Below are 25,464 nucleotides of genomic sequence, written 5' to 3'. Positions count from 1 at the left end.
GTCCAAGTTAGCAATGGCTTAGCCATCCTTCACCAGCTCTCTGTGTGGGTACTCCTGAGCCACCAGTGCCTTCATGCAAGGTACCTTGCTCCAAAGTGGCCTACGCTCCCTTGCAGGTATGAAAGCACCTAAACAGCTACACCACGGAGTTAGCAAATTCTCATCACAGCTTACTGTGCACTAACTCCCACAGAGGGGCCTTGAAACCACAGGTATTACACCACTGTCTTCTATAATGATCAGGTGCAACCCTGAAACTATTACTCATGTTGGATGTAACAATGAAAATGTATTAACTTCGGTGAGTATGAACCAGTCACCACAAGCAATGGTTGCAAGTCAAAGCCACAATTAGCCAAAATAGTCAGAAAGTAAACAGCAACAAAAGGGAGATAGATGTACAGAGTCTTAATTGTCAGGCAAATGGTTATTACAGCTGATTAAATATACTCTATTTAATTTTTTTTTAAAGCACTTCCCCAATTAACTCACCCCATAGAGAGCCTGCAGAGCTCTGTTCCAGTGAAAATACCACAGCATTTAGGATACAAGTCTGGAGGCAACTAACACATAAATCAAACTGCAGGATTAAAATAATAATGGTTTCATGCTGTAGGTGATTAAATGCACTTTGGTGCACCATGATTTGAAAGCTATGCAACCCAATACACTTAGCAAAAGAAGAGTGTTCATAATGGTGGGATAGCCTGTCCATTCCCTGTTGGATGCAAAGCCATTATTTGTGATTTATTATAAGCAAGCAATCTCACATAAACAAGGCTCTATGTGTGAATACTGTGAAATAATTGTGTTTAATGCAGACATAAAATGAAAATTAAAAAAATAAGAAAAAACTTTTAAAAATCCTTACATAATTTTCCTCCCAGGGAGCAGAAAGGAGAATCACACATGACAGATGTTAGCCATGTCACTTAGAATATGCTCAGATCCACAATTACGGACATTGTATAAGAAACAGAATTAAACAGGAACAGTGGAAAAATTCTGATAATCTAGTAAATAGTTAAACTGCTTGAAATACTGTTAAAACACTGCACTACACTTAAGTTCCACACAGTGCATTTATCACCATCAAGAGACATAAGTCATCTAAGAGAAACAAAAAAATGATAGTAGATACTCCTAAGAATAGCCAAAGTATTTGTCTAGTATCACATATTGCAATGTACAGGCAGTAAACAATTCTGATAAGCTGTGTGCAAACCTAATATAGTATATAACTCAAAGTTAACACCTATGAACTGCAAAATATTGAACACAGTTAAGTATTTAACAGTGTTTTAATAATAAATAATTATACCGTATACAAAGTTCTTATGGACGAAACCCTATAAAGACAGCCTGCACATACACTCCAAATTCCACTTTAATTCCCTTTTCTTCCCTTTAGTTTTTACTTCTGTATTTTGTCTTGTATCCATTATTCAATTCCCCACGAAAGTGCAATCATTTATTTCCCCAAGTAAGCATATTACTCACAGCTCAATCCCATTTGCTATTTCCAGTCTCCAGAAGAGTATGTTAACATATTTATATACATCCCTCACTTCTTCCTGCTCAAGCATTTCTTGTGCTGCACATCTTTCCAAGAATCATGCTAACCTCCTTTCCCTATATTCCCCATATAACAGAAATTGAGTTAGCCTGGACTCTCAGATGACGGACTACAAGAAGGCAGCTGTGTTTCTAGCTCACTCTGCCACAGTGCAGGGCTCAGCTCCCTCCAGAACATTTGCCAGTGGGGAATTGGGCATAGTAGAAACCCATTTGGTCACAACTACTCTCTTTTGTGACCATAACCTTCAGTCAGTTCAAAAATGCTTTGCCCTGCTCACACAGTTCAGTACGGTCTGCAGCAGAACAGACCTTTGTGTCAGGATTAACCAGCATTTTGCAGCGTGAACTCCTAACTGCAACTCCATGCTTTTGGGCTTTATGTGCGGGATTTTGATGACATGGAGCTGAATAGATTTCAAGTCAGTTTAAACAATTAAAGTTCTACTTTCCTTTTAACATTTTAAAACTCAAAATTTGGAATGGAACTCTTCAAGTGGAGCCTGAGATGCTGCCAAATTGTCTTAAGTTTTCCTCATTCTAAGGCCAATGACCTGTTCCTATTACTGCAGGCACTTTCAACTGTTATTGTTGAACTTTTACAATAGTAGGAAAGTATCCTGAAATTACAGGGAGCGAGGGAATACACACACACACACGCACATGTGTGTATAGGCACATATGTATGTATTTTTCACTGAGCTGTAATAAAAACTTTTGCTGTGTAATTTCTATGCTATCTTAATGTTAACCACATCAGGACCAAAGACAAGAGGATTCCAGCAATAAGAATGTCTCACATTTTGGAGTTGGTAACTCATTTCTTTTTGTTTTATACAAGGAGACTGGCCCTAGTTAACATTAAAGAATAAGTGCAGCTTACTCCACCTCTATCCACCTATATAAACACAATTTCAAAATCCTCTTTGTCTAAAGCCCATTGTTGCACTGATAATGCAAAATTAGCCAGTACACTGAATGTGTAAAGGCCAATCTAAGTTAGAGAGATGGATTCCTGGAACCCACTGACAGGAAAGACCATTACCAGCACCCTGGAGGAGCAACCATTGCCTCCTTGCCATCATAAAGGAAAGGAAGTTACATTGTTGGAGTGCTAAGGTTTGGAAATCCTGGCTTAATCACAGTCATACACTAAACAGTGCACGGCTTTCCAGTTAACTAGACCATCCAGTTTACAGGCCATGCTCAGCAAATGAGGGAGAACTTGCATAAAGCACTCACAGAAGTTAAAGACATAAAAGGTTATATTCTTTAATAGCTCCCTAGACAGGGAGAATTCCTCATGTATGATTCAGCACCTAAAAAATTCTCACAAAGAGATGGAAACATTTAGAAAAGCTATTTTAACTAGGAAAGGAATTAATATTTATTGTGACTTTGCCTTTTCTACAGATTCATTGAATGCTCAGCTAATTAAGGATGCATTCAGACTATTGACTAACAGGGACAGGACAGTTTAGATGCTTAGCATGGCATCCAGGCTACACAGAACAAAGGGAATTGGAGACCATGTAATAAACAGAGCTGCCACGTCCTATCTTGCTGTATTTGGGGTAATCAGCTTGTTGCTCTTCGCTTACGTGTTGATCACAACCAGGCCAAACACAGCTCCTGGGACAGGACACACTAAAAGACTACCAGTGAGGTTGAAAGAGTACAGGGCTACTAGCAAGCCAAACCTGGAACTGCCAGAGGGCAACGCTGCCAAGTCACTCTAGCACGTAGTGATGGACTTGGCCATTTCCCACTGTGAAACCATGTGAGGCATGCTCACAGTCACAGCCAGGTCCTGGATGAAACCTGGAATCCTGATGCCATTGACTCTCTGTGTATTTTAGATGTCCACAGGTCTTATCTATATAAATATTTTCACTTACAGTCAACAGGTAGGTTTACCAGTCCAATACTATACAAGTAATGGAGCAAGGTAGTTACATGCCTAAGTTAGGTGTTTTCAACATTGCCAGCTCAGCTCTCCTCTTCTACATGGTCTTAAGAAGTCTTGGGGTCCCATAGACTCCATAGGAGGCTGTCAGAATACAAGCCTCCACACCCTAAAAACCCCTTTTATTTTCCCCTTCACAAGCATTTCACTGCATTTTGGTGTTAGGCAACATCCTTGAACAGTGCAATAACTCCTACAGCTCAGCTGGTTCAAAAAGGGGCCCAAAGTACAGCAAAGCAAAATGCTTACGACTGTGAGTTGTCCCACCAGAACGGGATGGTTCTTGGCAATACATCAGTAGATAAATGTTTGCAGAATCCTTTTTCTTTTGTACAAACAAAATAGCCTTTGTATTTTTTCCAGTGTGATCAAGGACAGCTGAACAGATCTTACACTCCCGTTGATAACATTTCTATAGCGCTTCACTAAATACATTGTTCTTACTCAAAAATATGTTATTCATATTACTTAAACTAGAAAAAAGCTTCATAGACCAACTCTAGCATGAGTGTAAACTGTCATTTTTTATAAAATGCTTAAAATTAACTCCATACTGCAATAAATGAACCACTATTACTACAAGAAAGAATAACCATCTAGTCTTGTCAAAATTTTAGTTGTTGGACTTGGGTCTACCTTGTCCTTTCTTTCAACAAGGAAATAAGTAGCATCCATATGGGATTAAATAGGTTCAGAACACTGTAAAAATCACTATAAAACAGACATCAATCTTCATAATACAAGGTACTATGGAAATATTAGCACACTCATTTTACAGACTACCAAACCAGATTAGTATGGTAAATCACATCCAAAACCATATAATGAGGCACTGACAGAACCATGGTTGAATTAAGAAGGACAGTTTGAAGGGCAAAAGAGGTACTCACATAATCAACTCTTCAATTAGGGCCTAAATGTATTGCTCAAAAATTAGCAAAAAATATACAGTAAGTGAAAACTACATTATTTTTCAAGTGATGTGTTTGACATTGCAATTTACTATGTAAATCAAAAGCGGCATTTACAGGCAGCAAAAAGGAGGACAAAGAATTCATACTGAACAGTCAGGATTACAATGCAGAAACTGCTTTGAAAGTCTTCATAGAAAATAATGTGTTTTGCATCGATTATTCATCTACTTCTAAAACAACATGTCATACACGTCCAACAGGGAACGAAAGAGCCAGAATAAATGGCTTCTATTGTACTGACTCTATCAGGAGGCTTGTTTAGCAGATGCAATTTCAGAGAGATAGTTTTGTCCATGTATTAAAAAAAACAACCAAACTCCAAATATATGATTATATCAAATCCATAATGAAAGAAGAGAGAATGTTTGGGCAGGATGGGAGCCATTTTGTTATTAAAATCTAGTATTGAGCTCATTTACAGTATCACCTATATCACAGAAACTCTGGACTGTCTTCTTAGCTAATGTAAACAGCTATTTGCTCAATAAAATACTTTCCACACATTCACCAGATGCTTGCCCTAATGTTCAGAGTTTACAAAAAATAAAAATAAACAAGCCAAGAAACAGATAGACAGAAATTTTTTTATTTAGGGAAAATATTTTTTCAATATAATTATATTAATCTTTATCCATACTTGTATTATCAGTCTGACAAAACAATTAACTAAAGGTGTGACCACTTTAAACTCTTAACATGATGCCTCTAAATGCCTCTTTTTGGGGAGGAGGGGCAATTATATATCAGAAGACTATCACATGCATGCTAAAAAACGCTTTACAGATAACTGCAATAGCAAATACTGTAATAAATTCAGTAACCTACCATCTGTTTGTGATTTACTGAGAAATATTGTACTGGCCCGTGGATGATCTGATGGGTTGAATTCCATGTTCAAATCTGGAAAGAAAGAATAGCACAAAAACATTTATGATTATCCAATGGCATACACAGATTTTCTCGTTCTTTTCAATAAGACCAAGTTTACATACTTAAGCAGCTACTGTAAAACAAAATCCATCTTGAGGCCCATTTTTTTTATCCTTCCTCGCACAAGTGGTTCTTTTTGGCATGTAAATCATTTGCATCAACACAGCTTCGGGATTAGACTTCAGTTCTAAGGCTGCTTTTGGATTAAGACAGATAAAGAAGCTTGAGAAGTCTGTACACAAGAAATCAGGAATTTCCCATTTACCATCTTTTTCTTCCCACCATGCCCCAAAGCCATTGCTTAGCACAGGAACACAGCTTGTTGTATGTAATTATAGAAGAATTAAGTATTACAAATAAATGCACAACCCTCTAAAGATAGACAAGTTTCCAAGATTAGATAGGATTAAAAGAAGTAGTTATTGCAATGTAAACAAACTTAGGCCAGAGTGTTTTAAATGGTCAGGGTTAGAAAAACTTGGAACTTTCACAGATTAACATATTCCTTGCTGTAACAACTTAAAAAAAAAGAAAAAGAAAAACACAACAACAACAAAAACCACACACAAACAAAAACACAACCCCCCGCCAAACAAAGAAACAAACAAACCAAACAAAAACAACAACAAATCAGTCCTAAAAAACATTTATCAGGCTAAAAATTGAAATCTATTGTACACTATACAAACTTCTATGAATGCTATTATCCCTATCAAGGACAAAATCCACTGAATTTACTTATTCCCAAATTCCACTCCACTACCAGTTTGTCAAAGCTTACACGCCTATATCTACTGGAAAACATGCTACTAAAATAGTACATCATCTTTTTGCATCTCTTTGCTCTCCCAGTGTTGCTATCTCAACTTTGGTACTCTAACATTCTCTTCATCTTCAAATACACATTCTCTTGCATTTGATGCAGGCATTTATGCGAGACCACATATGAGCACTGTTATGTTTCTCTTCTGTGATTATCCCAGGCTTTCTACAATTCTCTCACTCTCCTTCTATATCTCTGTGAAAGATCAGCAAAACTGGAAATTAATCCCCAGGTCTTAGGAAAACAAAACAAAGTCTTTTCGTCCAGGGGTCAAATCTCTCTGTTCCTTCACTATCAATCACCATACTCTGCTCTCCTTTTCCCTTTTATTTAATAATTTACTAGGTCTTCCACTTCCCCACTTTTTTCTCCTGACCACACACCTCTACAAATGTGCTTTCTGTTCATATTTTTCCCTTTTATGCTCCCTTGGTTTTCTTTTCATCTCCCTGCATTCTGCAGCCCATGAGATGAGTAGCCTGACATGCTGCTGCTACCTGGGCATAACTTTAAGAAAAAACATGACCTTCTTTCCTACATGGAAGAACCCAGAAACACAGAAGTAAAATTCCTCAGTTGCAAAAGGGTCTTTTTATTATTATTATCATTATCATCAGTGCCACAAAAGAAAAGAAATCCAGGAATTTCAAGGGAAAGCCATTTTGATACTCCCAGAAACCACAGACAAATCTGGAGGAGATCCTAAGAATGTCATCTTAAGCTAGGAGTTCTGACTTCAAAGGGCTGTGAATTAGAATGTTTTCATGTTACTCACTGCATCTCACTTAGATATACAGAATTAAAAAATAATCACCCACAGAGATAGTGCTGGTAAAGACTGTTTCCCATTTCAGGACAGTTTTTCCATTAAGCTGAATTCAAGATGCTATTCATTAAGTGAAGAGTAATCAGCATTTAAAAATGCAAAATACGTTGTCTTTTATCATCTTCTTTGTCTTTTATGAAACAGCACAACACATCACCATAAAAAACCCCACTTTTAAACCACTAGAGATACTTTTTCTGCAAATATTTCAAAGTACAGCAGTGCAAATTCAGTCAATAAAATAGGATCAGCAACATGAAATTGAATCCAGCTTACAAAACAATGGAAAACAGAAAAGCACTTTGTTCCTTCAAGCCTAGAAAATTATCTGTTCAAGGAGTAATAACAACCTGGTACAGACTCACAGTTTGTTTGCAGGGCTGAAAAGAAAGAAAAAACAATTGCTATATCTTGCAGTCAAGTTTAATCTCTTTTAAGATTCCTGTGCTACAAAAGGCTATTTTGCAGAAGCAGTAAACCAACAGAGGACTTAAAAAGTCTGTCTTTCAGAAAAACTGTAAGTCTTCTGACAGGAGCTGAAAGAAGGTCAGCAAACCCCCATCTCAGCAGCTGCAAGAGGCCAGTCCAGGGATTTTGAACCATCTCGGGAGAGGCAGCTGCCCACAGCCAGGGAGCAACTGTGGCTCTTCCCCACCGCTGAACCCCACAAAGCACCGCATGTCCTCTTCCCTCCACATCCCTTCTCTCACATCCTCCCCAGCAACAGCAACCACCAAACACATCCATCTGTCTTTCTCAAACTGCCTGCACAAAAATCAGAGGAGGAGAACATGGGTAAGAGGAATGATAAAGCCTGTTTTACCCAGCACAAGGTGGCCAGAAGAGGACAGCTGCTGCCGAGAGAGGCTGGCTGGCCATCTCCCTCTGAGGAACAGCACAGGTCTCGTGGGCTTACAGGCAGAAGAAAGCATTGTTTGGTGTGTATCTGCAACTCAGCCACTCCCAGCTCCTCCAAGGACAAGCATTAGAGAAATCCAAGCAACCCCAAAGACCACCAGTTAGACCATGTCACTGCAGGCCACCACTGCTGGCACACAAGAGTATTAGGATGGATGAATTTTCATAACACGTGAGTAAGATTTCAGTCTCTGGTTGTTCTTAGATGTCTTAAATCATTGCACAGCTTGAAAACAAATGTCTTTTTGAACATGGCAACAAGTTCTTACAGATCTGTCACTAGAAATCACGTTACAGAAGAAAAGAGATCAAACTGCAGATATACAGATATCTGAAGCTAGTAACTCATCACCAAAGAGCATTATCCATCAAAAGGTTAATTCCATCCTAAAGAAAATAATATATTCATACTGCTTTAGTGTTACTAGTAGCTCTTTCTAGTATTTGAAAACTACCATGAAAACCAGACATAATAGGAAAGGTTTACTCATTTTGTAATGAAATAGTCAGAGATTTAAACTCACTCAAGCAATGCTCAACTATTCAAAAGAAAGGAAAATGAGAGGCAGAATTTCAATTATTGAAATCTGCACAAAAATGTTCTCCACTGCTAGCAGTCTGCTCTGTAACTCATCATGGCCCTCAAAGGAAAGACTTACAGTGGGTACTACTTCCAGCAGTTACCCAGCATGCCAAAATCAGCTTTTAAGAAAAAGCCACTGTTTCATAGATAGTCCAAACCAGAAATCTTTCACTGTAGATGTTCTTTCAAGTTAAGCAGATTTGGAATATTTTTCTACATCTTTTCCTAGTTCAAAGATCAAGTTTTCTTTTTTTTTTTCTCACTACTAAAAGATTGTAAGGTTATGCAAAATATAACTTACTACCTGTAAACATCTAAACAGTCTGACACCCCATGAAAATTTCAGGGGTTTTGTCTTCTCAATATTAGGAACCAAAGGTTTGTGTACATAAATACACATGCAAATATCTACAGATGGATAGATAGATAGATAGATGTACATTTAAATGAAACCTCATTTTTGGTTAGCCAAGGCAAAGTCCAACTCAGGTACACTTCAGCTAAGAGAGCACATGTCTAACAGAATTCACACAATTTTGGAGGATTTGGGCAAGAACAGTTACAAATGCATGCAAATATACTTAAGATTGCATTCTCTTATTTGCTTAGCAGCAGCCAAAAAAACAGTTATTATAATGGCCATTATGATGCATCACATAAAAATAAATTCACTCTCCAAGGAATAAAAAGAGTAGATTTTGCATATGACTTAATTCAGTACATAACCATAGTGAAGTTTTAAGACAACCACCAGAAGAGCACAATGAGATTCACCCTGTACACTGTGAGAAACTTAGTTCCTGAACCTACAGCAGCTGCATTCAAATGTGGCCATAAAAAGAAGCAAACTGTAAAACAGTTCAGTTTCAGACTTGGGCTAAAGCCCAGGCAAGATTTTAAATCTCAAAACAAGATCTTAAAAAGCATTACTGAGACCAAAAATACTGAATACAGCCTCAGTTTGCACTTTTTATAGTGCAAAAAGGGTAAGAATAAAGTTCAGATGAGTATAGAGGCAAGCTACAAGAATGGCAGACTGCTGAAAATGCCTTCAAATGAGAGTCTGAGTTGAAACTGTTTTGCTGATGAAAAAGGAAAACTAGGAGGTGTATGCAGTTCACACGTAACTTAGTAAGTACTAAAATCTCTCTCTTATCTAGCACACAATATAACAAAAACAGTGGAAAATGAAAGCAGAAAGAAAGATCTTAATTACGACCCTGGATGAAAACAAAGAGAGAATAATTAGGCACTGAAGCTCCACACCCAAGGAACATGCACTCAACTTATCTTGATGTTTTCCCTCTCTAGAAGATTGCTCCAGCCAAACATCTTTAGGCTTTAGTCCAGCATGAGTATTCAGGCTCAATTTAAGAATAACTTATGCAAGTTACTGGCTTATGATTCATATGCAGGTCAGATCAGATGATCCCATGGGCCTCGAGCGTAAGTTCTATAAAATCGTCAGAAATAGCAATATTTAAATTATTAAGTACAAAACCTCTGCAAATCCCAGTGGCACATCTGTAAACTTTCTAAAACTGTACCAAACTCTGCTGCAATTCTTCAGAAAGAGCTACATTTTCAGGCTTGTGGTCAGAATACATTATGCAAGATAAAAACAGTAAAGGATGAGACTAAATCTCTCATGGTAAAATTTTAACAAAAAAACCAACTGCTTCTTAAACTCATGAGTCTGCTGTGACAGAAAGAAGCACGACAGGAGGATGAAGGATGGGTGCTGTAGCAACTAACTTCCGAGCAACACACATCAAAGCTTCTGTCATGACACAAACAGGAAAAACCAACACAGTCGCTGCTTTCCCAACACTGCACGTGAGCTGCAGCAGGTCTGAAAATGTGTTTATTCTGTCAGAAAAATAAGATGTTATTTCCTTCCTTGTGAACAATGAAAGTCAGGTAAGTTTGTGCTGCCAAAGCTCTGATGCTGATTTGATAACAGACTAAAGGCTAAACTGAGTAAAACACTGGGTTTAGACTTACGTAGTTCTGAAGAAATCTGGTGAAACTACTTTCTTTCCTTCCCTTCACCCCCGGGACCACAGGCTATCACTGACACTGCACAACCACCACTATGGTTAAAGAAAGAGACAGTGTTCTGCATCAGTGGCACATCATATGCCTGAAAATGAAACCAATCCATGTTTCTTCATCCTGTAAGATTATTTTTTTTTAATTATGTAAAGGGACTTCAGGTAAGAAAAGAACAGACTTGTCCAGGGCATGCTGCAGAGGGAACTGAGCTGACTAGGCACTACACAAATTACTTTACTTCTTTGCCATCTTTTCTCGCCACACAGCCTGACATTACAGAGCTACTGCCTGGTACTGTCTAAGCCCTACGCATTTCTCAACTGAAAACAATCACCACAGGAGCAAACTGAAAGGGAAGCACAGGTGAGGAATAGTTTCATGGAGACGTCAAGGACACGGCTTTCCATGCACCCTGATGTGGGTGGCAATCAGCTCGGCTGTGCCTCCCTCACCTATGCCACTTCCGAGGCAACAGCAGCACCAGAGAGGTTATTTTGTCCAACTGGCAGAAAGAGTGAAGTCGTTGCTCCAGCTCTCAGTGTACCAGCCTGTATGAATGACCTGATGTCATCCATGAGAAGAGAAACAGAAACAGTATTCTCCAGGCACATATAGGAGGGTAAGTTTCCCCAACATTGAAGCTAGAAAAAATTGCTGAAATAAATTTCAAAAGTCTCTCAAAAAAGAAAGTCTCATTACAACTTATGCCCTTCTGCTCCTTTCTTACTCTGGTGGGCTGCTCCCCCCTATTAACAGCAATTAGTCACAGGTATAGTAATGAAAATACTTCCTTAAGCATTATTATGTTATTAGCATTCCCTCCGGAGCTGGTAAGAGTTAAAAGGGCACCTGAGCTAAGAGGATCTCCCTCATCTATCTCTAGTCAAATGAAGCTAAAAACAAAGACTAAAATAGAACTGAGAGCAAAGAAACAAGACTGAAAAAAGCAATCTCTCACTATTATTATCAATTTTCTTAGATTTTGTTTTAAATCACCATAATTTATGCAAAAGAGGCATGATACAATCTTACATTTGGAAAACCCTATGACTAAATCTAGTAGTAAAGTTTCCATTTGAGATTTCTGTCCATCAGTGTCTCTAAAACTGGGCTTCACCAAACACCGGGACTAAAATAATTCACAGGGATAAACAGCTAAGGCACTGGGATGCTTTCTGTTCAGAGGTTTTTATAACTTTCAAGACAAAATAAGACTGAATTGTATAGGCGGATTTCACTGGCTAACAGCAATAACTGCACCTGCTTTTACACTAAAGCTTCCAAGATGTGAGATCCACTACTAAAAGTTTCAGCTCATGTCATTCAAACAGCACACAATCACAGCATGGAGATTTACCAGTATCAGAGCACAAGATTTATCTGTACCTTTTTACAGTTCTTCATGTCAAATGTAAGCAGCAACTAACCTACCACAAATAAAAATGCCTCTCGGCTGCATGCAGTACCCTTGTAAGAACGAATGTTAGTGATCGTGTTCCAGCACACTTTAACAGTGATTATGAAAATAAAAGAAAGCTGGAAATTGGAAGACTTTCAAGAGCCAACTGGCTGGAAGGGTAAACTCCTTCAGGTTTGGCTAGGTTGCTGGAAAAACTTGGATGTGATATTTGCTACCCTGGAGCTATGGTATTCTCTGCCTTCCATTCCAAGCAAACGTCGGGCACGACTTTTCTCAGCAAGCTCCAATTACACAGTGACTCTGTTCCAGGCTCTGCTCTGATCTTGGTTTTCGAGGGAGACAGAGATAGTTCATCAATAAAAGGAGCCCTCTGTGGCAAATAATGCTCATTTCTGTACAGTTATTCCTGACCAGCCAGCCAAGTAACAAAACAGGGCAGTTCTCATGGGCACAGCTGTATTTATTTTCTCTTCCACAAGCAAAATCACAGTTATAACTTTCCACAGGCTGAACAAAGTTTGTATCCAGGATTTTTAGTTTTGAATCATTTTTCAGGATTTGCTTTCCCTTACACAGCAGTCTCTCACAACTAACCAGACACATCTCAAGGGCAAATTAAATTATTTTACACTACATGATACATGTCCCTTTTTTAATGTCTCCTTACATTTAGAACATGAAAAATACCAATTAATAAATATTTTCCCTCTCAAATTCATCTCATGGAAGTTTTTCAGATATTCCAGACTGCATTTATTAGTTTTTGCTTTAACCGTAACCAAAATTAATTTTAAAAGTTTTATTGATATATAAGACAGAATATAAGAAAAAAAATAATAGTGTAAACACTTGCCCATTCCCTCCCCCTCAGGAAAACAAAGAGGAAAAGACAATTTCTTCACATTACATGAAGAATTCAGCATGGACTGAAGAGAGCAACAATGCAGTGCTATTATTCCGTGAGATTCAGAGAGGAATCTCTGTGCTTTTATTAACTGAGGAACATCCCCCCTTTAAACACAATTGGCCACTGTAAAAAGTGCCTAACACAACACATAAGGTTGTGTATACCTGTATTTCCATCATACTCAAATACTGCTCCTCTGGCCTTTGAGCATAACACAGAATCATTGAATCACAGAATTTTTTAGGTTGGAAAAGACCTCTAAGATCACTGAGTCCAACCATTAACCCAGCACTTCCAAGTCCACCACTAAACCATGTCCCTAAATGCCATATCTACATTTCTTTAAAACACCTCTAGGGATGGTATTGTCAATGAAAGGCTACACAGTTCAACAAAGCCTACAAAGACAATGCTTCAAAAGCAGCAGCATGACCTTCAGGCAACCTAATTTCCACAGCAAACATCCAAGTGAAAAGTTGAAATAAAAACAATTTTTGAATGTTAATGTCTTAAAATGCAGACATTAAATACTGTTTCTGGTAGAAGTTAAAATCAAGAAGAAAATCTAAGTAAAAGTACTCTGAGATTAATACTAGTGCAAAGACAAATACCAGCTGGAAGAATATACTCTACTGCTTTTTAAAATTTCTCAGTATGTTCTTAAAAGTTATTCCATCTTCCAACCTGTTCTGATACCCCAGAAGTAAATTTAGTCAAGATAAATTTAGATGGGCTAACAATAAAAATTGGTCATGAAAAAGCAAAAGAGAAATTTAGGTGCACTTCTCAGTCCTTTTTTCCATTGTACCAAAGAAGAACTAGTAGTCAAAATAGAGATCCTACTTAAAAACCACTGAATTTTATTCAGTTATTTTGAAAAGTAAGCTATGTGATTAATGGAATGTAAATATTTGAGCAGGTTTAGATAACCAAGGATTGAAAGGAAAAAAAATATTCAAAATTTTCAATTTTTTCCTTTTGCACTGTTCCAGGTCTTTGGAACACGTCCATAGTGTGCACACAGCAGAAATTGAGGGCCATTCCTTTTTAGGACCTACACATGAAGATAACTGAGGACATAATGCAGGCTGGAGTCAGGCTAACAGTTTGACCTTTTCCTTCAAACCTATAGCTCAAAGGAGCATTAACTGTTACTGCCCAGGGAGATTGTGGATGCCCCAACCCTGGCAGTGTTCAAGGCCAGGCTGGGTAAGGGCTTGAGCAACCTGGTCTAGTGGGAGGTGTCCCTGCCCACGGCAGGGGAGGGTCAGGACTAGATGATCTTTAAGATCTCTTCCAGCCCTTAACATTCTATGGTTCTATGGTGAGTCAATCACTTCTCTGGGCAGCCTGTTCCAGTGCTTGACAAGCCTGGAAAGAAGAAATGTTTCCTACTATCCAATCTAAACCTCCCCTGGTGCAAACTGATGCCATTTCCTCTTGTACTCTCACTTGTTACTTGGGAGAAGAGCCTGACCCCCACCTGGCTACAGCCTCCTGTACAGAAGCTGTAGAGAGCTATAAGGTCCCCCCTGAGTCTCGGGTTCTCCAGGCTAAACAACCTCAGTTCCCTCAGATACTTCTCCTAACACTTGTGCTTCAGACCCTTCACCACCTTCAATGCCCAGCACCTCAACATCATAAAGCATGATTCTTCTTACAGTACCCTAAAACACCTAAAGTGTAAATAAAATAAAATACAACAATGGAATGCAGCACACAGTCTATTCTAAAAGCCAATTCTTAAGATCAAAGTATCTTGACATAACAGCATATCACTTTCCTTTCACTTATCTGAATGAAAATCTAAGTCCAGCAAAATAGAACAACTTCTCAAATATGGTACCTGTAAGACTTTCCAGTTTCCTGTTAAAATTAGCAAGAATGATGACAAGCACATGTGTGAACATGCCTCCCTTCCTTCCTGACAGCCAAAGACAGGCTACAGCACAAAGGGCACTGTTAAACATTCTGTTAAAAACTGTCCTCCTGGAAAGCCTCGCACCAACCTTTTAAAGATAAATTGGGCGCTTTCTTTTAATGAAAGTTCAACAGAACCTAGCCCAAGAATCAGAACTGGACCCAAAAATTGTTCATACACAGGATATCCATGGCATGTGCTGAAATAGAGACAAACCGACTCCAGAGGTGAGGAAAAACAGTCCCTAAGTTATTACTGTTTTTCACGGACAAAAATTCATTTTAAAACACCATTTTCATTATACGGAGAGTATTACCAGGCTTTTGAAATGAAACAATTACATTGAGACAGCAAGTGGAGCCCTGTGAGTCCATCACAGGCAAGACCTCACATCACTTCTGACTCCTTGGCAGGTTCCAGCCCAGCAGATACAGGCAACCTGAACAAGAACCAGCAGGCACAGCAGCCTCCCTCAAAGGTCTCAGAACTGCAACCAACCACCTGCCTCAACTCATCTGGAGGAACACACTGTCAGGGACACACACGTGAAGCCAAGCAAAGCTGGTCTAACCCTTCTCACCAAAAGGCAAGGAAAAGCACCCAACATTTCAGTTCTGCTGTTGAAGTACAAAGATGGGGTAAGGTTTGCCATTTTTTTTTCTGAAGCACAGTCTACTCTGAATATTATAAGTTATATAAACAATAATATGCAGACCTTACTCGCAAAAAAGCTTTTTTTCTCCAATAATCATACGTGATATCGTTGCCATCAAGTAATGCAAGACGGGGAAAGAAACCACAGTGCAAATTGTAACAGCATCTTGCTTTGCACCTCTGCACTTTGCTGTGCATCGCCCATCGTTGTTCCTTTTCTCACTGATGACCTTTCCATTTTGTTACTAAACAACACTTCTGGGCACTTGAGAACACAGTACTCAAGTTTCCCAGTTCCACCTTCTCTCTCAATAGCCTTCCTCGATTAAATGGCACAGAGCCAGCTAACGCAAGCCAGCTGTGATCATATCACCATGCATCCCTTCGGGAGCGTCTCCCATTCCAAGTGCATTTCCGCACAAGGCAGCAGAACCTCACCACCTGAACGGCTCCATCACCCGTTTCCACTGGGATTTATTAACACCTTAACTACTGCCCACTTTTGTCAACATCACTCATGCCCCACTTGTGGCACATGTAGCAACAAAAGGAACTAAGCCACTGTCCTATTATTAACCTCAAACTGAAATTCATGCATTTCTTTAATGCCCCTGTGACACTGAGCACCAAAAATGCTTTTTCCCCAAGGCATTTTTACTCAACTTAGACACTACTTTAAAATGAATTTACACTGTTCTATTAGATCCAAAGGTAGACAGAATATAATATAAAAGGTTGTGAAAAATCTTTTTAAAAAATTATTTTTTTTTTAAATCTTATTTTTCTTCACATAAATGTATCAGAAAAAAAAATACCTTATGATTCGTTTACCACTCATTATAATCACTTTACTTGATACATGTAAAATCTTTTAGCTATAAACACGGTATCTTTACAGACCTAAACACATTACATCAGCTGCTGCCATACCAAATTACTTTCCTTGTTGTGTCGAACAGTACTACCGTGCTCTCCACCAAGAGACATCAAGCCACCCAAGCCCCAAGTTGCTGGCTGTGAACGCAGCCACTCTTGTCACAAATTTAACCCACAGGTTAGCAGCTGGCAGGGAATTATTTGTCACTGAGCCAAACACGCAATACCAGTCAGCACAATTGTTGGGTTAACCTACAGCAAAGTGAAGTAATTTTACTTGAAGATGCAGATCGATACAAAGTCATCAGCATAATCATCATCATTTCACAGCTGAGCTGACATTATAAGCCTGAATCTTAGATTGAAGCATGATCTGCAGCTTTGCACCAAGGTGTATGCATTTCGCCATTCCTCAAAACAGACATTATTGCCACACAAATCAGTAAGAAACTGAATGACCTTAAGGATGCATTATGTTCTGCAAATCAGGACACAGGAACTTGAGCTGAAGCTCAACTCTATATCTGGAAAAAGGCACCTCATAATAGTGATTCAAGCTCTGAGGAGCCCTCCCACCCACCAGCCCAGCAGGGCAGGACAAGCTTACCCTTCCTCGTTACTTTACTGAAATGATTTTTAAAAATGCCAGTGAAAATGGTATCTTTCCAGGCTCTCTTCTTTTTTTCTTTTGCTTCCCTATTGAGCTGTATGACCTAAAGTTAAAGTAAGTAGGTAATCCGTGAAATACAAAAAGAAAAGTATTGATCCTGGTTTCTCAGAAAATTTAGTGCAAGTGTATTATAAAACACTTACAAAGGTACCTCTGTGACTTCATGGGCAGCAGCTGCTTTTTTAATATGCAAAAACATAATTTGCAATCTTTTCTGAGGAACACCACAGGATACTCGGTAAACTACAATAACAGGCTTTCAATTTTCCCCCTGCAGATTTGTATTCACATGGCAACCAAGTTACCATGCTACCAAGATACAGTGTTAAAATCACACATACAAATTGCCATTTAAAACTGAAAGTCAACTGATACTAAAAACATCTCATCAGTGAATCTCTACATCTGTGCATGTATGAAAAATCCCACAAATATATACATCTAAAGCACGTGTACATGTATATGCACACCTATGACCCTCTGAGCACTTCCATTACTCAGGTGTAGTGCTGTCCCTAGACCCAGGAGGCTCAGTCTCATTAAAGTCTGATAGCAGAACATGTACAATACAGCCTGCTGAATATATATCCACTTCAGATGCAGCCATGACATTAGTGCCCAGATTCCATACACCACAGCTTCTATAACCTAAAGCTCTGTGACTTCCACACTTACATGTCCCATATACCACAGAAATTGGAGCAAAAAGAGGGAAAATGATAATTAAACTCTGAAGAAAAGATATACAGATCTTCAATTGACATTTATTCTCAGTCTATGAATTCTTGAATTGACACTTGTTCTCAGAAGATTCAGCTCAGAGTCATTAAGTGCTGATCTTGGAGAAGTATCTTATAACAACTGAATATGTTGTGAAATTGTCACTCTAAGAGTCAGCATTTCCAGTGTAATAAAAAGTAGTATATTGATAATTTGTTATTTGTTGCGAATTTATAACAATCTAAAACATCACCATCTATCTTCGTCATGATTTACCGTATTAATCTGAATATCTGAATAGCTTTAAACAACCACAGAAAAGTCTTAAATTTACTTTTAAATCAAAATCATACAGAAATGCTCTGTTCTTGTCCTAAACATGAAATTATTCCTGAGATTACATTGGCCCAATACCCAGGACAAGTAACATTCAGTCCCAGAGCAGCAACTAGTTTCAGATCCAATACCTTGCAATGCTCCAGTTCTTAGTAAGAGCCCTGGGCAACTGAAAAAGGGATAAAAGCAACTTCCTATTTGTTTTCTTCTGAGTCAGGTGGGCAGAGACATTGCATATAATATTCAAGTCCTGAGGCTGACCTGATCAGTAATGCAGCCACTCTAAATTCAGGCAGATAAAACCTTACCAGATCAAACCCAGAACAGGGATACCTGTGCCATTGGTAAGAAGGGGGAAGGTCCCTGTGAAACAGCAATCCAAAGACAAGTCTCAGAGAACACATGCAAGGTTAAATTAAGTACAGCAGGGACCAAAAAGTTTAAAAGGGTTCTGCTATTTCCATTACAGATGAGGAACTGTGGCAAAGGAATAAAGTCAATGCATCATTAAAATCCTGGTGCCATTCTGCACTTAGTCCACAGCTCTTTAGGCCAGACTTCAAGCCTCGATCTAGACAGGCAGAAAAAGAAGAGCACATACTTAAGGGGTCACAGGACTATCTTGTCCAAACTTAATAGTTACTTTTAGATGTCTAACTCAAAGCTAGTCATCCAGTTGCCCCTCAATCAACAAAGCATGCACTTTTAGAAGTGCGTTTTTTTAGTGGCTATTTCACAGAATCCTAAAACAAATATTTGGGATAAAACAGATGTGTCATATTCTGGACATATAAATTCTTTTCCACTGACTATACATGGAATAGTCAATAGTGGTGACAAGTTCAGACTAAACCAAGATTCAGTCACCTAAAGTCAAACCAAACTAATCTTCTCTTGGTTACTAAATTTCTGATTTGCCTGTGTCACCCAGGACAGGCCGCTGACTGGACACTGTGCATCATGAATGAAGCTGGACTCCTTGCCCTCGTTTCCCACTCTCCTTTGATACCCTACACAATCTTTCATTTCACCAGCAAATCAGTCTGGATTCCTAGAGACAATCTTTCCTTCACTGCACTGCCTGATGCACTACTTGGACCAGCCCATTCTTGGTACAGGATGAGGCAGGAATCCTGTTGAAAAACAGCATATGGTTATATAATATAAGAAAACTGGGAAAGGCAGAGTAAATTTCTTTGATTCTGTCTAATCCTGAAAGTTCTGGAATCAGTTTTCCTTCCTTAGTCTTTTAAGCCTTTTTTAAAAGCCATGAATACGTATTAAGCTTCCTTGAAAATCTAGAACCTTTTCTAAGCAAAACTTGTTGCCCTGAGAAATCTTCCTGATTCAGGAGAGGACCTTCTAAAGTGTCAAGTAACATTATCAATCAATTTGGCCTCTGTTGTTCCTCAGGCACATCAGAGACAGACACAGTAGGACTTCTCTTGTCTTTCCTGATACATTTATTGACAAACATACCAGGAAATTAATTAAAATATACATAAAATAATGTAATACACTAATCCGGTCATGCTTCTAATCATTCACATTGACACAATGTGCTACTTATTCATTAAGCAGTAGCTTATTTCAAGATTATGGGAATTGTTCCATGTACCAAGGCTACCGGAAAGATACATGCAAATGTCAGACTATATGTAATGTAACATTTTTGAACAAACACTCCCTATTATTGCCTGGCAGGGAAATGCTAATTTAACTTGCTGAGTTCAGTTCTTCTGAGCTTTTTTTTTTTTTTTTCCTTAAATAGCTCAACATGTTCAAATGTTCATTGCCAAATTCAGACCTGTGGTCAACCCACTAGATAAGATACAATGAAAGCAGCAACAGTGAATTGGTACCACAGAACAGCTAAAATCACCAAATGTGAGTCTTGAACACTGCTTTCAGAGTTGCTATGAGAAAACAGAATCAGAAAGACAATATATTAAACCAGAAAAGATAATACCTAATGCAGCATGCTAATTAGGATGATTTCATCGAGTCTCCTCCAAGACAATCTACTGAGAGAATCTACTGACAGGGAAGAATAACCACATCATTAGCAATTTGTACTGCTGTCAGGAAAGCATTTAGTCACACCATAGATTAAATGTTTAAGCAATTGCTAAGCAGACACGAAATTTTCCAATACAAATGCAAATGTCTAATCTGCCAATAAAAAATTAAATGCAGTGAGTCATTTTACTCAGGACAGTAATTCCTCATCTCAAATATCATCAGAGGTTTTTTAATTAAAACACGACAGTTGACATCACAGGAGAGGTTTTACTGGCACATGCTGTATGTATAGAAGCAGCACCTAATTGAACTCTGACTGCCTTTAAAAAGTGAAAAACAATTACAGTTTCATGAATTCAAGAGTCACCACCTAAAATGAACATGTGGTTTTTACTCTTCTCAACAATCTATTTTAAATAATGGTGTCCTGATAGTGAAAGTATCTGGATACAGAGAAGGAAAGTCGAGCAGGCTTTTTTAATGGAAGGTTTTGTCTCTCAGACTTCCTGAAGTTCCTTAATAGGATGAAGAACATTTGCATAAGTGAGATCTGGTAAATACACAGAATCACAGAATCAGTTAGGTTGGAAAAGATCTCTGAGATCATCAAGTCCAACCTACGACCAATCACCACCATGTCAACTAGACCATGGCACTAAGTGCCATGTCCAGTCTTAAACTTCTCCAGGGAGGGTGACTCCACCACCTCCCTGGGCAGCTCATTCCATTGTCTAATCATCCCTTCTGTGGAGAAATTCTTTCTGATGTCCAACCTGTACCTCCCCTGGTCAACCCGCCTAGGCATTCAAAAGCCTTTAACAAGGTCACCTGCTTCTGAAGCTAAGCAAACATTAAGTCCTCAGAAAGGCCAGGCACAAACTGCAAAAATGATGGGGAAGGAAACACAGGATGACATGGTCACTTTTCAACAACTGTTCTCTGTTGTTTATCCAACACATTCAAAACCATGAAGTGATTTTAATAAGATGGCAAAGTCTGCAGTTGATAGGACATAACATCACAAACCAGCATGAGCTATGAAGAATATCTCAGTTACTGGTCAACAAAATGACAGATGTAGGTAAATGCAGAAAAGCTGGAGTACATAGAAAAAAAATTCAAAATTCATCTTCAAAATTATAAGCTTCAAATATTTCTCCTTAGGAAATATGTTGTAGGAATTGGGAAAAAAATGCAATTAGTATGGATACACTCAAATCACACAGAAGAATGTGAAACTACTTTCCACACAACACAGAAGTTCTTACAGTATCAAAGGGTTCAAAAGGGATTAGACACGTTCTAGAACACAAACTCACTAAGAATTGGAAAGTACACAGCAACAGCTCAGGGAATTCCCAGGGTGCAATCTTAGGGCAAATATTGTTATGTTCCTCTGTTTTATTATTCTGGCAATGGCTCATGGAGGAGACAGGAGAGAAGGGTTGTTAGAACTCCAGTATACCCAACAGTGGTCACATTAAAATCCTGTTACTTTGTCAGGTGATAAACCAGCAAAATAAACAGCTTAAATTAAACCAAGTAGGTCCTTTGTCTTTTAGAGCTACTAAATATATGAATTAACTAAACCCAAAGCATGGAATGTATTAGACCAACGTGCACTTTTTAAGCAAGGAACAAATCTGTCACTGTCTTGTAGTTTAACATTAACTAACTTGTCTCCGCTGTTTTAGTTTTGTCAACTTTCCAGTATCGGATTTATGGCAGCATACGGACTTTCATCCTCAGAGAGCACCTTTGTGCTCTTCATCCTCAGAAGCATTTGTCCTTCAAGTAGCTGATATTCTGGAAAGTAGCAAATGGGGGTACTACATGACCTGTACATTGACCACAGAACCCAAAATATACGAGTCAGAAGTGAAAAAAGTCCAGACCAAATTTTCAGTAAGGGCTTAATTTATTGATTTGCTACAGGCCATGTTACCACTCCAGTCAACTCTGAGGTCAGTGAACTGCTCTACTGCAGTTTTTCTGGTTGGAATAACGCTCATGTACCATCTAACACTATATACATGTTGATCCACTGTAAATTGCCTAACGATCTGAACAAGCACAGGAAGAATTTGTCATGAACCTTCTTTTTCCTACTGGTATAGATCTAGACTGAAGCCATATACTAAAAAACAACTCTGATTCATAAAACAACGACAGTACTTTTGGGTAGAGAGAAACAGAGGCTTTAGGTTTTGAGTTTGGTTTTTTGAGTTGTTTTCCTTTTTCTTCTTGAAAATGGATTAAATGCAGAGGATTTTGTAGGTCCTTCCTATCTGTGAAAGAGACACAGGAAGGATTTCAGTTTTCATCTGGGTTATGTTGCTTATTGTGGTCCCTATATTTGGCAGTGGGCAGTTGCCCCAGATATGTGGAATAAAATCAGAATGGCCTGGGTTGGAAGGGACCTCAAAGATCATCTAGTTCCAACCCACCTGTCATAGGCAGGGCCACCTTTCAATAGACCAGGTTGCTCAGAGCTCCATCCAACCCGGCCTTAAACACTTCCAGGGATGAGGCATCCACAACTGCCCTGGGCAACCTGTTCCAGTAAAGAATTTCTTCATAATATCTAATCTAAACCTACACTCTTTCCAGCTGAACCCATTCCCCCTTGCCCTGTGCTCTTGTAAAAAGTCCCTCTCCAGATTTCTTGTCAGCTCCTTCAGGTACTGCAAGGTCACAATTAAGTCACCCCAAAGCCTTCTCTTTTCCAGGCTGAACAATCCCAATTCTCTTAGCCTTTCCTCAGAGGAGAGGTGCTCCATCCCTCTAATCATCTTTGTAGCCCTCCTCTGGACTTGTTCCAACAGGTCCATGTCCTTCCTGTGCTGGGGACCCCAGAGATGGATGCAGCACTCCAGGAGGTCTCACCAGAGCAGAGGGGCAGAATCCCCTCCCTTGACCTGCTGCCCACTGCTTTTGCTGCAGCCCAGGACACAGGTGGTTTCTGGGCTCCAAGTGTGCATTGCCAGCTCACGTCCAGCCTCTCACCCATCAGCACTTCCAAGTCCTTCTCTCCAGGGCCACTCTCGATCTGTTCATCCCCCAGCCTCTATTTGTGCTTGGGATTGCCCCAACCCAGGTGCAGCACCTTGCACTTGGTCTTGTTAAACTGCATGAGATCACCATGCGCCCACTTGTCCATGTCCCTCTGGATGGCATCCCATCCTTTAGGTGTGTCAACAGCACCACTTACCTCGGTGTCACCTGCGAATTTGCTGAGGGTGCACTCGATCTCCTTGTCTATGCCATTAATGAAGATATTAAATAGCATGAGAAACAGGAAAATAGAGCATGGAATACACTAAAGAAGAGAGACATAAAATCAGAAATGAGAAGAAAAAGAGGCACTATACCAGACAGGCAACACTGTGTAAAATACAGGAAAAAACAAAAGAGCTGCCACAGCTAGTAAAAGAAAATATCCAAAATGTGAAAGCCTACTCAGCAACAGGCAGGGAGGGCACAGAACCACTGGCTCATGATTTAGTATCTATCAACTTTTGTTGAACGCTTCTACTGGTATTTGTTAAACATGTTATTTAATGTATAGCTTACAACGCACCTAATACAACAAAGTGAAGTTTGACAAAGCCTTGGCTTTGTCCCTCAGTAAGGAGGGACTGAATTCTGACTCCACTGGCACCTACGTCAGGCTGCCCTGCCACACATGAAGCACAGCACTGAGAGACAGAGAAACTTTTAACACTTGAGTAAATGCAGAGCAAAACTGCTACTGCTTTTTATACATCCCAAGACCTTGGTGGAATTATTTTTGTCAATGTTTTTCAAAATACCACAAGTTCACATTTCTAAAAATTGGATGCAGAAAAATATTTTCACTCTGACACACACTTTTTGAAACTGAGTCAAGTGGACACAAGACTTTTTCCCACACTTTGTAAGTCACGGCCATTGCAAGCTAGAGAGGCAAATTAGAAATGGAACATCACAAAACAAAAAATACTCTTAAACTGTCATGTTTAAATGTTCCCTCACTGCCTTAAATTTCTTCAAAAACGTGTGAAGGTACAACTCTATATTATGAATGACTCAACTGACCTCTGAGCACCTGCAAAAAGGCAACAGACTTGTCCTTCTCTGCCTGCCCCTCAGTCGCATCTGAGTTGTGCAAAAAATGGCTTGACTGACCAGCTTCACCTCCTGCCTGTGATCAGTTTGGATCTCAACTGTACTTCATCCTCGCTAACCCCCCCCAAAAAATTTCCTGCTACTTTTTCTGTAATATTGCCGCAAAATTTGGCACCACACGGCCTCCTTATATAAAAGGAGAATTAATTTCACTTTGATGTTTGTACTTTGTCCTAGCAACATGAAACACACAGAATTTGATTATATAATCTCTAGATATGAGGGAGGGATTTGGAGGCTTGCCTGAAAATCTGCCACTTTTGATGCATTCAAAAGCTCGACAGCATGTTTTTCCAAAGTACACATCCATGTAGCTGAAATCACAATTGAGTTCCTTCACCCTACATCACCAAAAAAATTACAAAAAAAAGAAAACAAAGCCACAAAGGCAAGAGGGTAAAATAAAAAAAAAATTAAATCAGCAAGACATCTATGCAATAACCTGGGCTTGGTCCTGCCATAAATGAGGAGAACTCCAAATAAGTTAATAGATTTACACCAATTTATACAATCCAATAACTTCAGTGGTTTCAGTCCAAATACCAGCAGATCAGTCACTGTAAAATACAGTCGCCAGAACTGACATTGACGTCACTGTTGTTGGCAGCTTTTTCTGAGAATCTGTGGCCTGGCTGAACTTTGGCCTTTTTTCAATAAATGCTCAGGCATGTAACACATCGGTGGTTCCAGTGACAGCAGTGTTAGACAGGTCTTCCCTGTTCCCTTTACACTCTTCAGTGACTTGGTCTTACAGCAACTGGAAGTCTTCCAGTTATCAATGAAGTCAGCCTGGTTTCATTTACAGGCTAGGATTTTCAAAAACACCACAGAAAAAGTTTTAACATTCACTTTTGCAACGCTAAGAAAAGTTCCAATTATTCTATTTGAAGATTCACAGAACTGAAGAAAAGCACAGAAAAGAGACAAGGTTCAACTAGACATATTTTTACAGCACAAGTACTAGTGAGCTGAATCTAGCTGAAACGTATCAGCCTTTGAAAAATCATTAGCATCATCTTTGTTTTCTCTTTTTCAACCTTTAAAACTTGATGCTGTCTCTGATCTGTCTGACTTCAAAAGCAGAAAATTATTTGTCCTCAATATGATTATACCTGCATACT

At 39.0% G+C, this 25,464-nt stretch overlaps 1 protein-coding gene across 6 annotated transcripts in view; it reads right to left on the bottom strand.

The window, feature by feature from the left end:
- The window catches only part of CCNY (cyclin Y), a 123,207-nt gene that overhangs the window by 43,675 nt on the left and 54,068 nt on the right, over positions 1-25,464 (bottom strand). For 2 of the 6 annotated variants that reach the window (XM_027686994.1, XM_027686997.1), the window contains one exon: positions 5,341-5,415. In XM_027686994.1, coding sequence (XP_027542795.1) covers positions 5,341-5,415 — 75 coding nt within the window. Of the gene's footprint in view, positions 1-871; positions 884-5,340; positions 5,416-9,346; positions 9,353-25,464 lie in introns of those variants that run through there. The other 4 variants (XM_027686995.1, XM_027686991.1, XM_027686992.1 and 1 more) reach the window with 4 other exon arrangements.

Source organism: Neopelma chrysocephalum, unplaced genomic scaffold (genome assembly GCF_003984885.1).
Source record: "Neopelma chrysocephalum unplaced genomic scaffold, ASM398488v2 Primary Assembly neopelma1_72, whole genome shotgun sequence".
Taxonomy (NCBI): Eukaryota; Metazoa; Chordata; class Aves; order Passeriformes; family Pipridae; genus Neopelma; species Neopelma chrysocephalum.
This window is presented reverse-complemented; position numbering and strand designations above follow the sequence as displayed.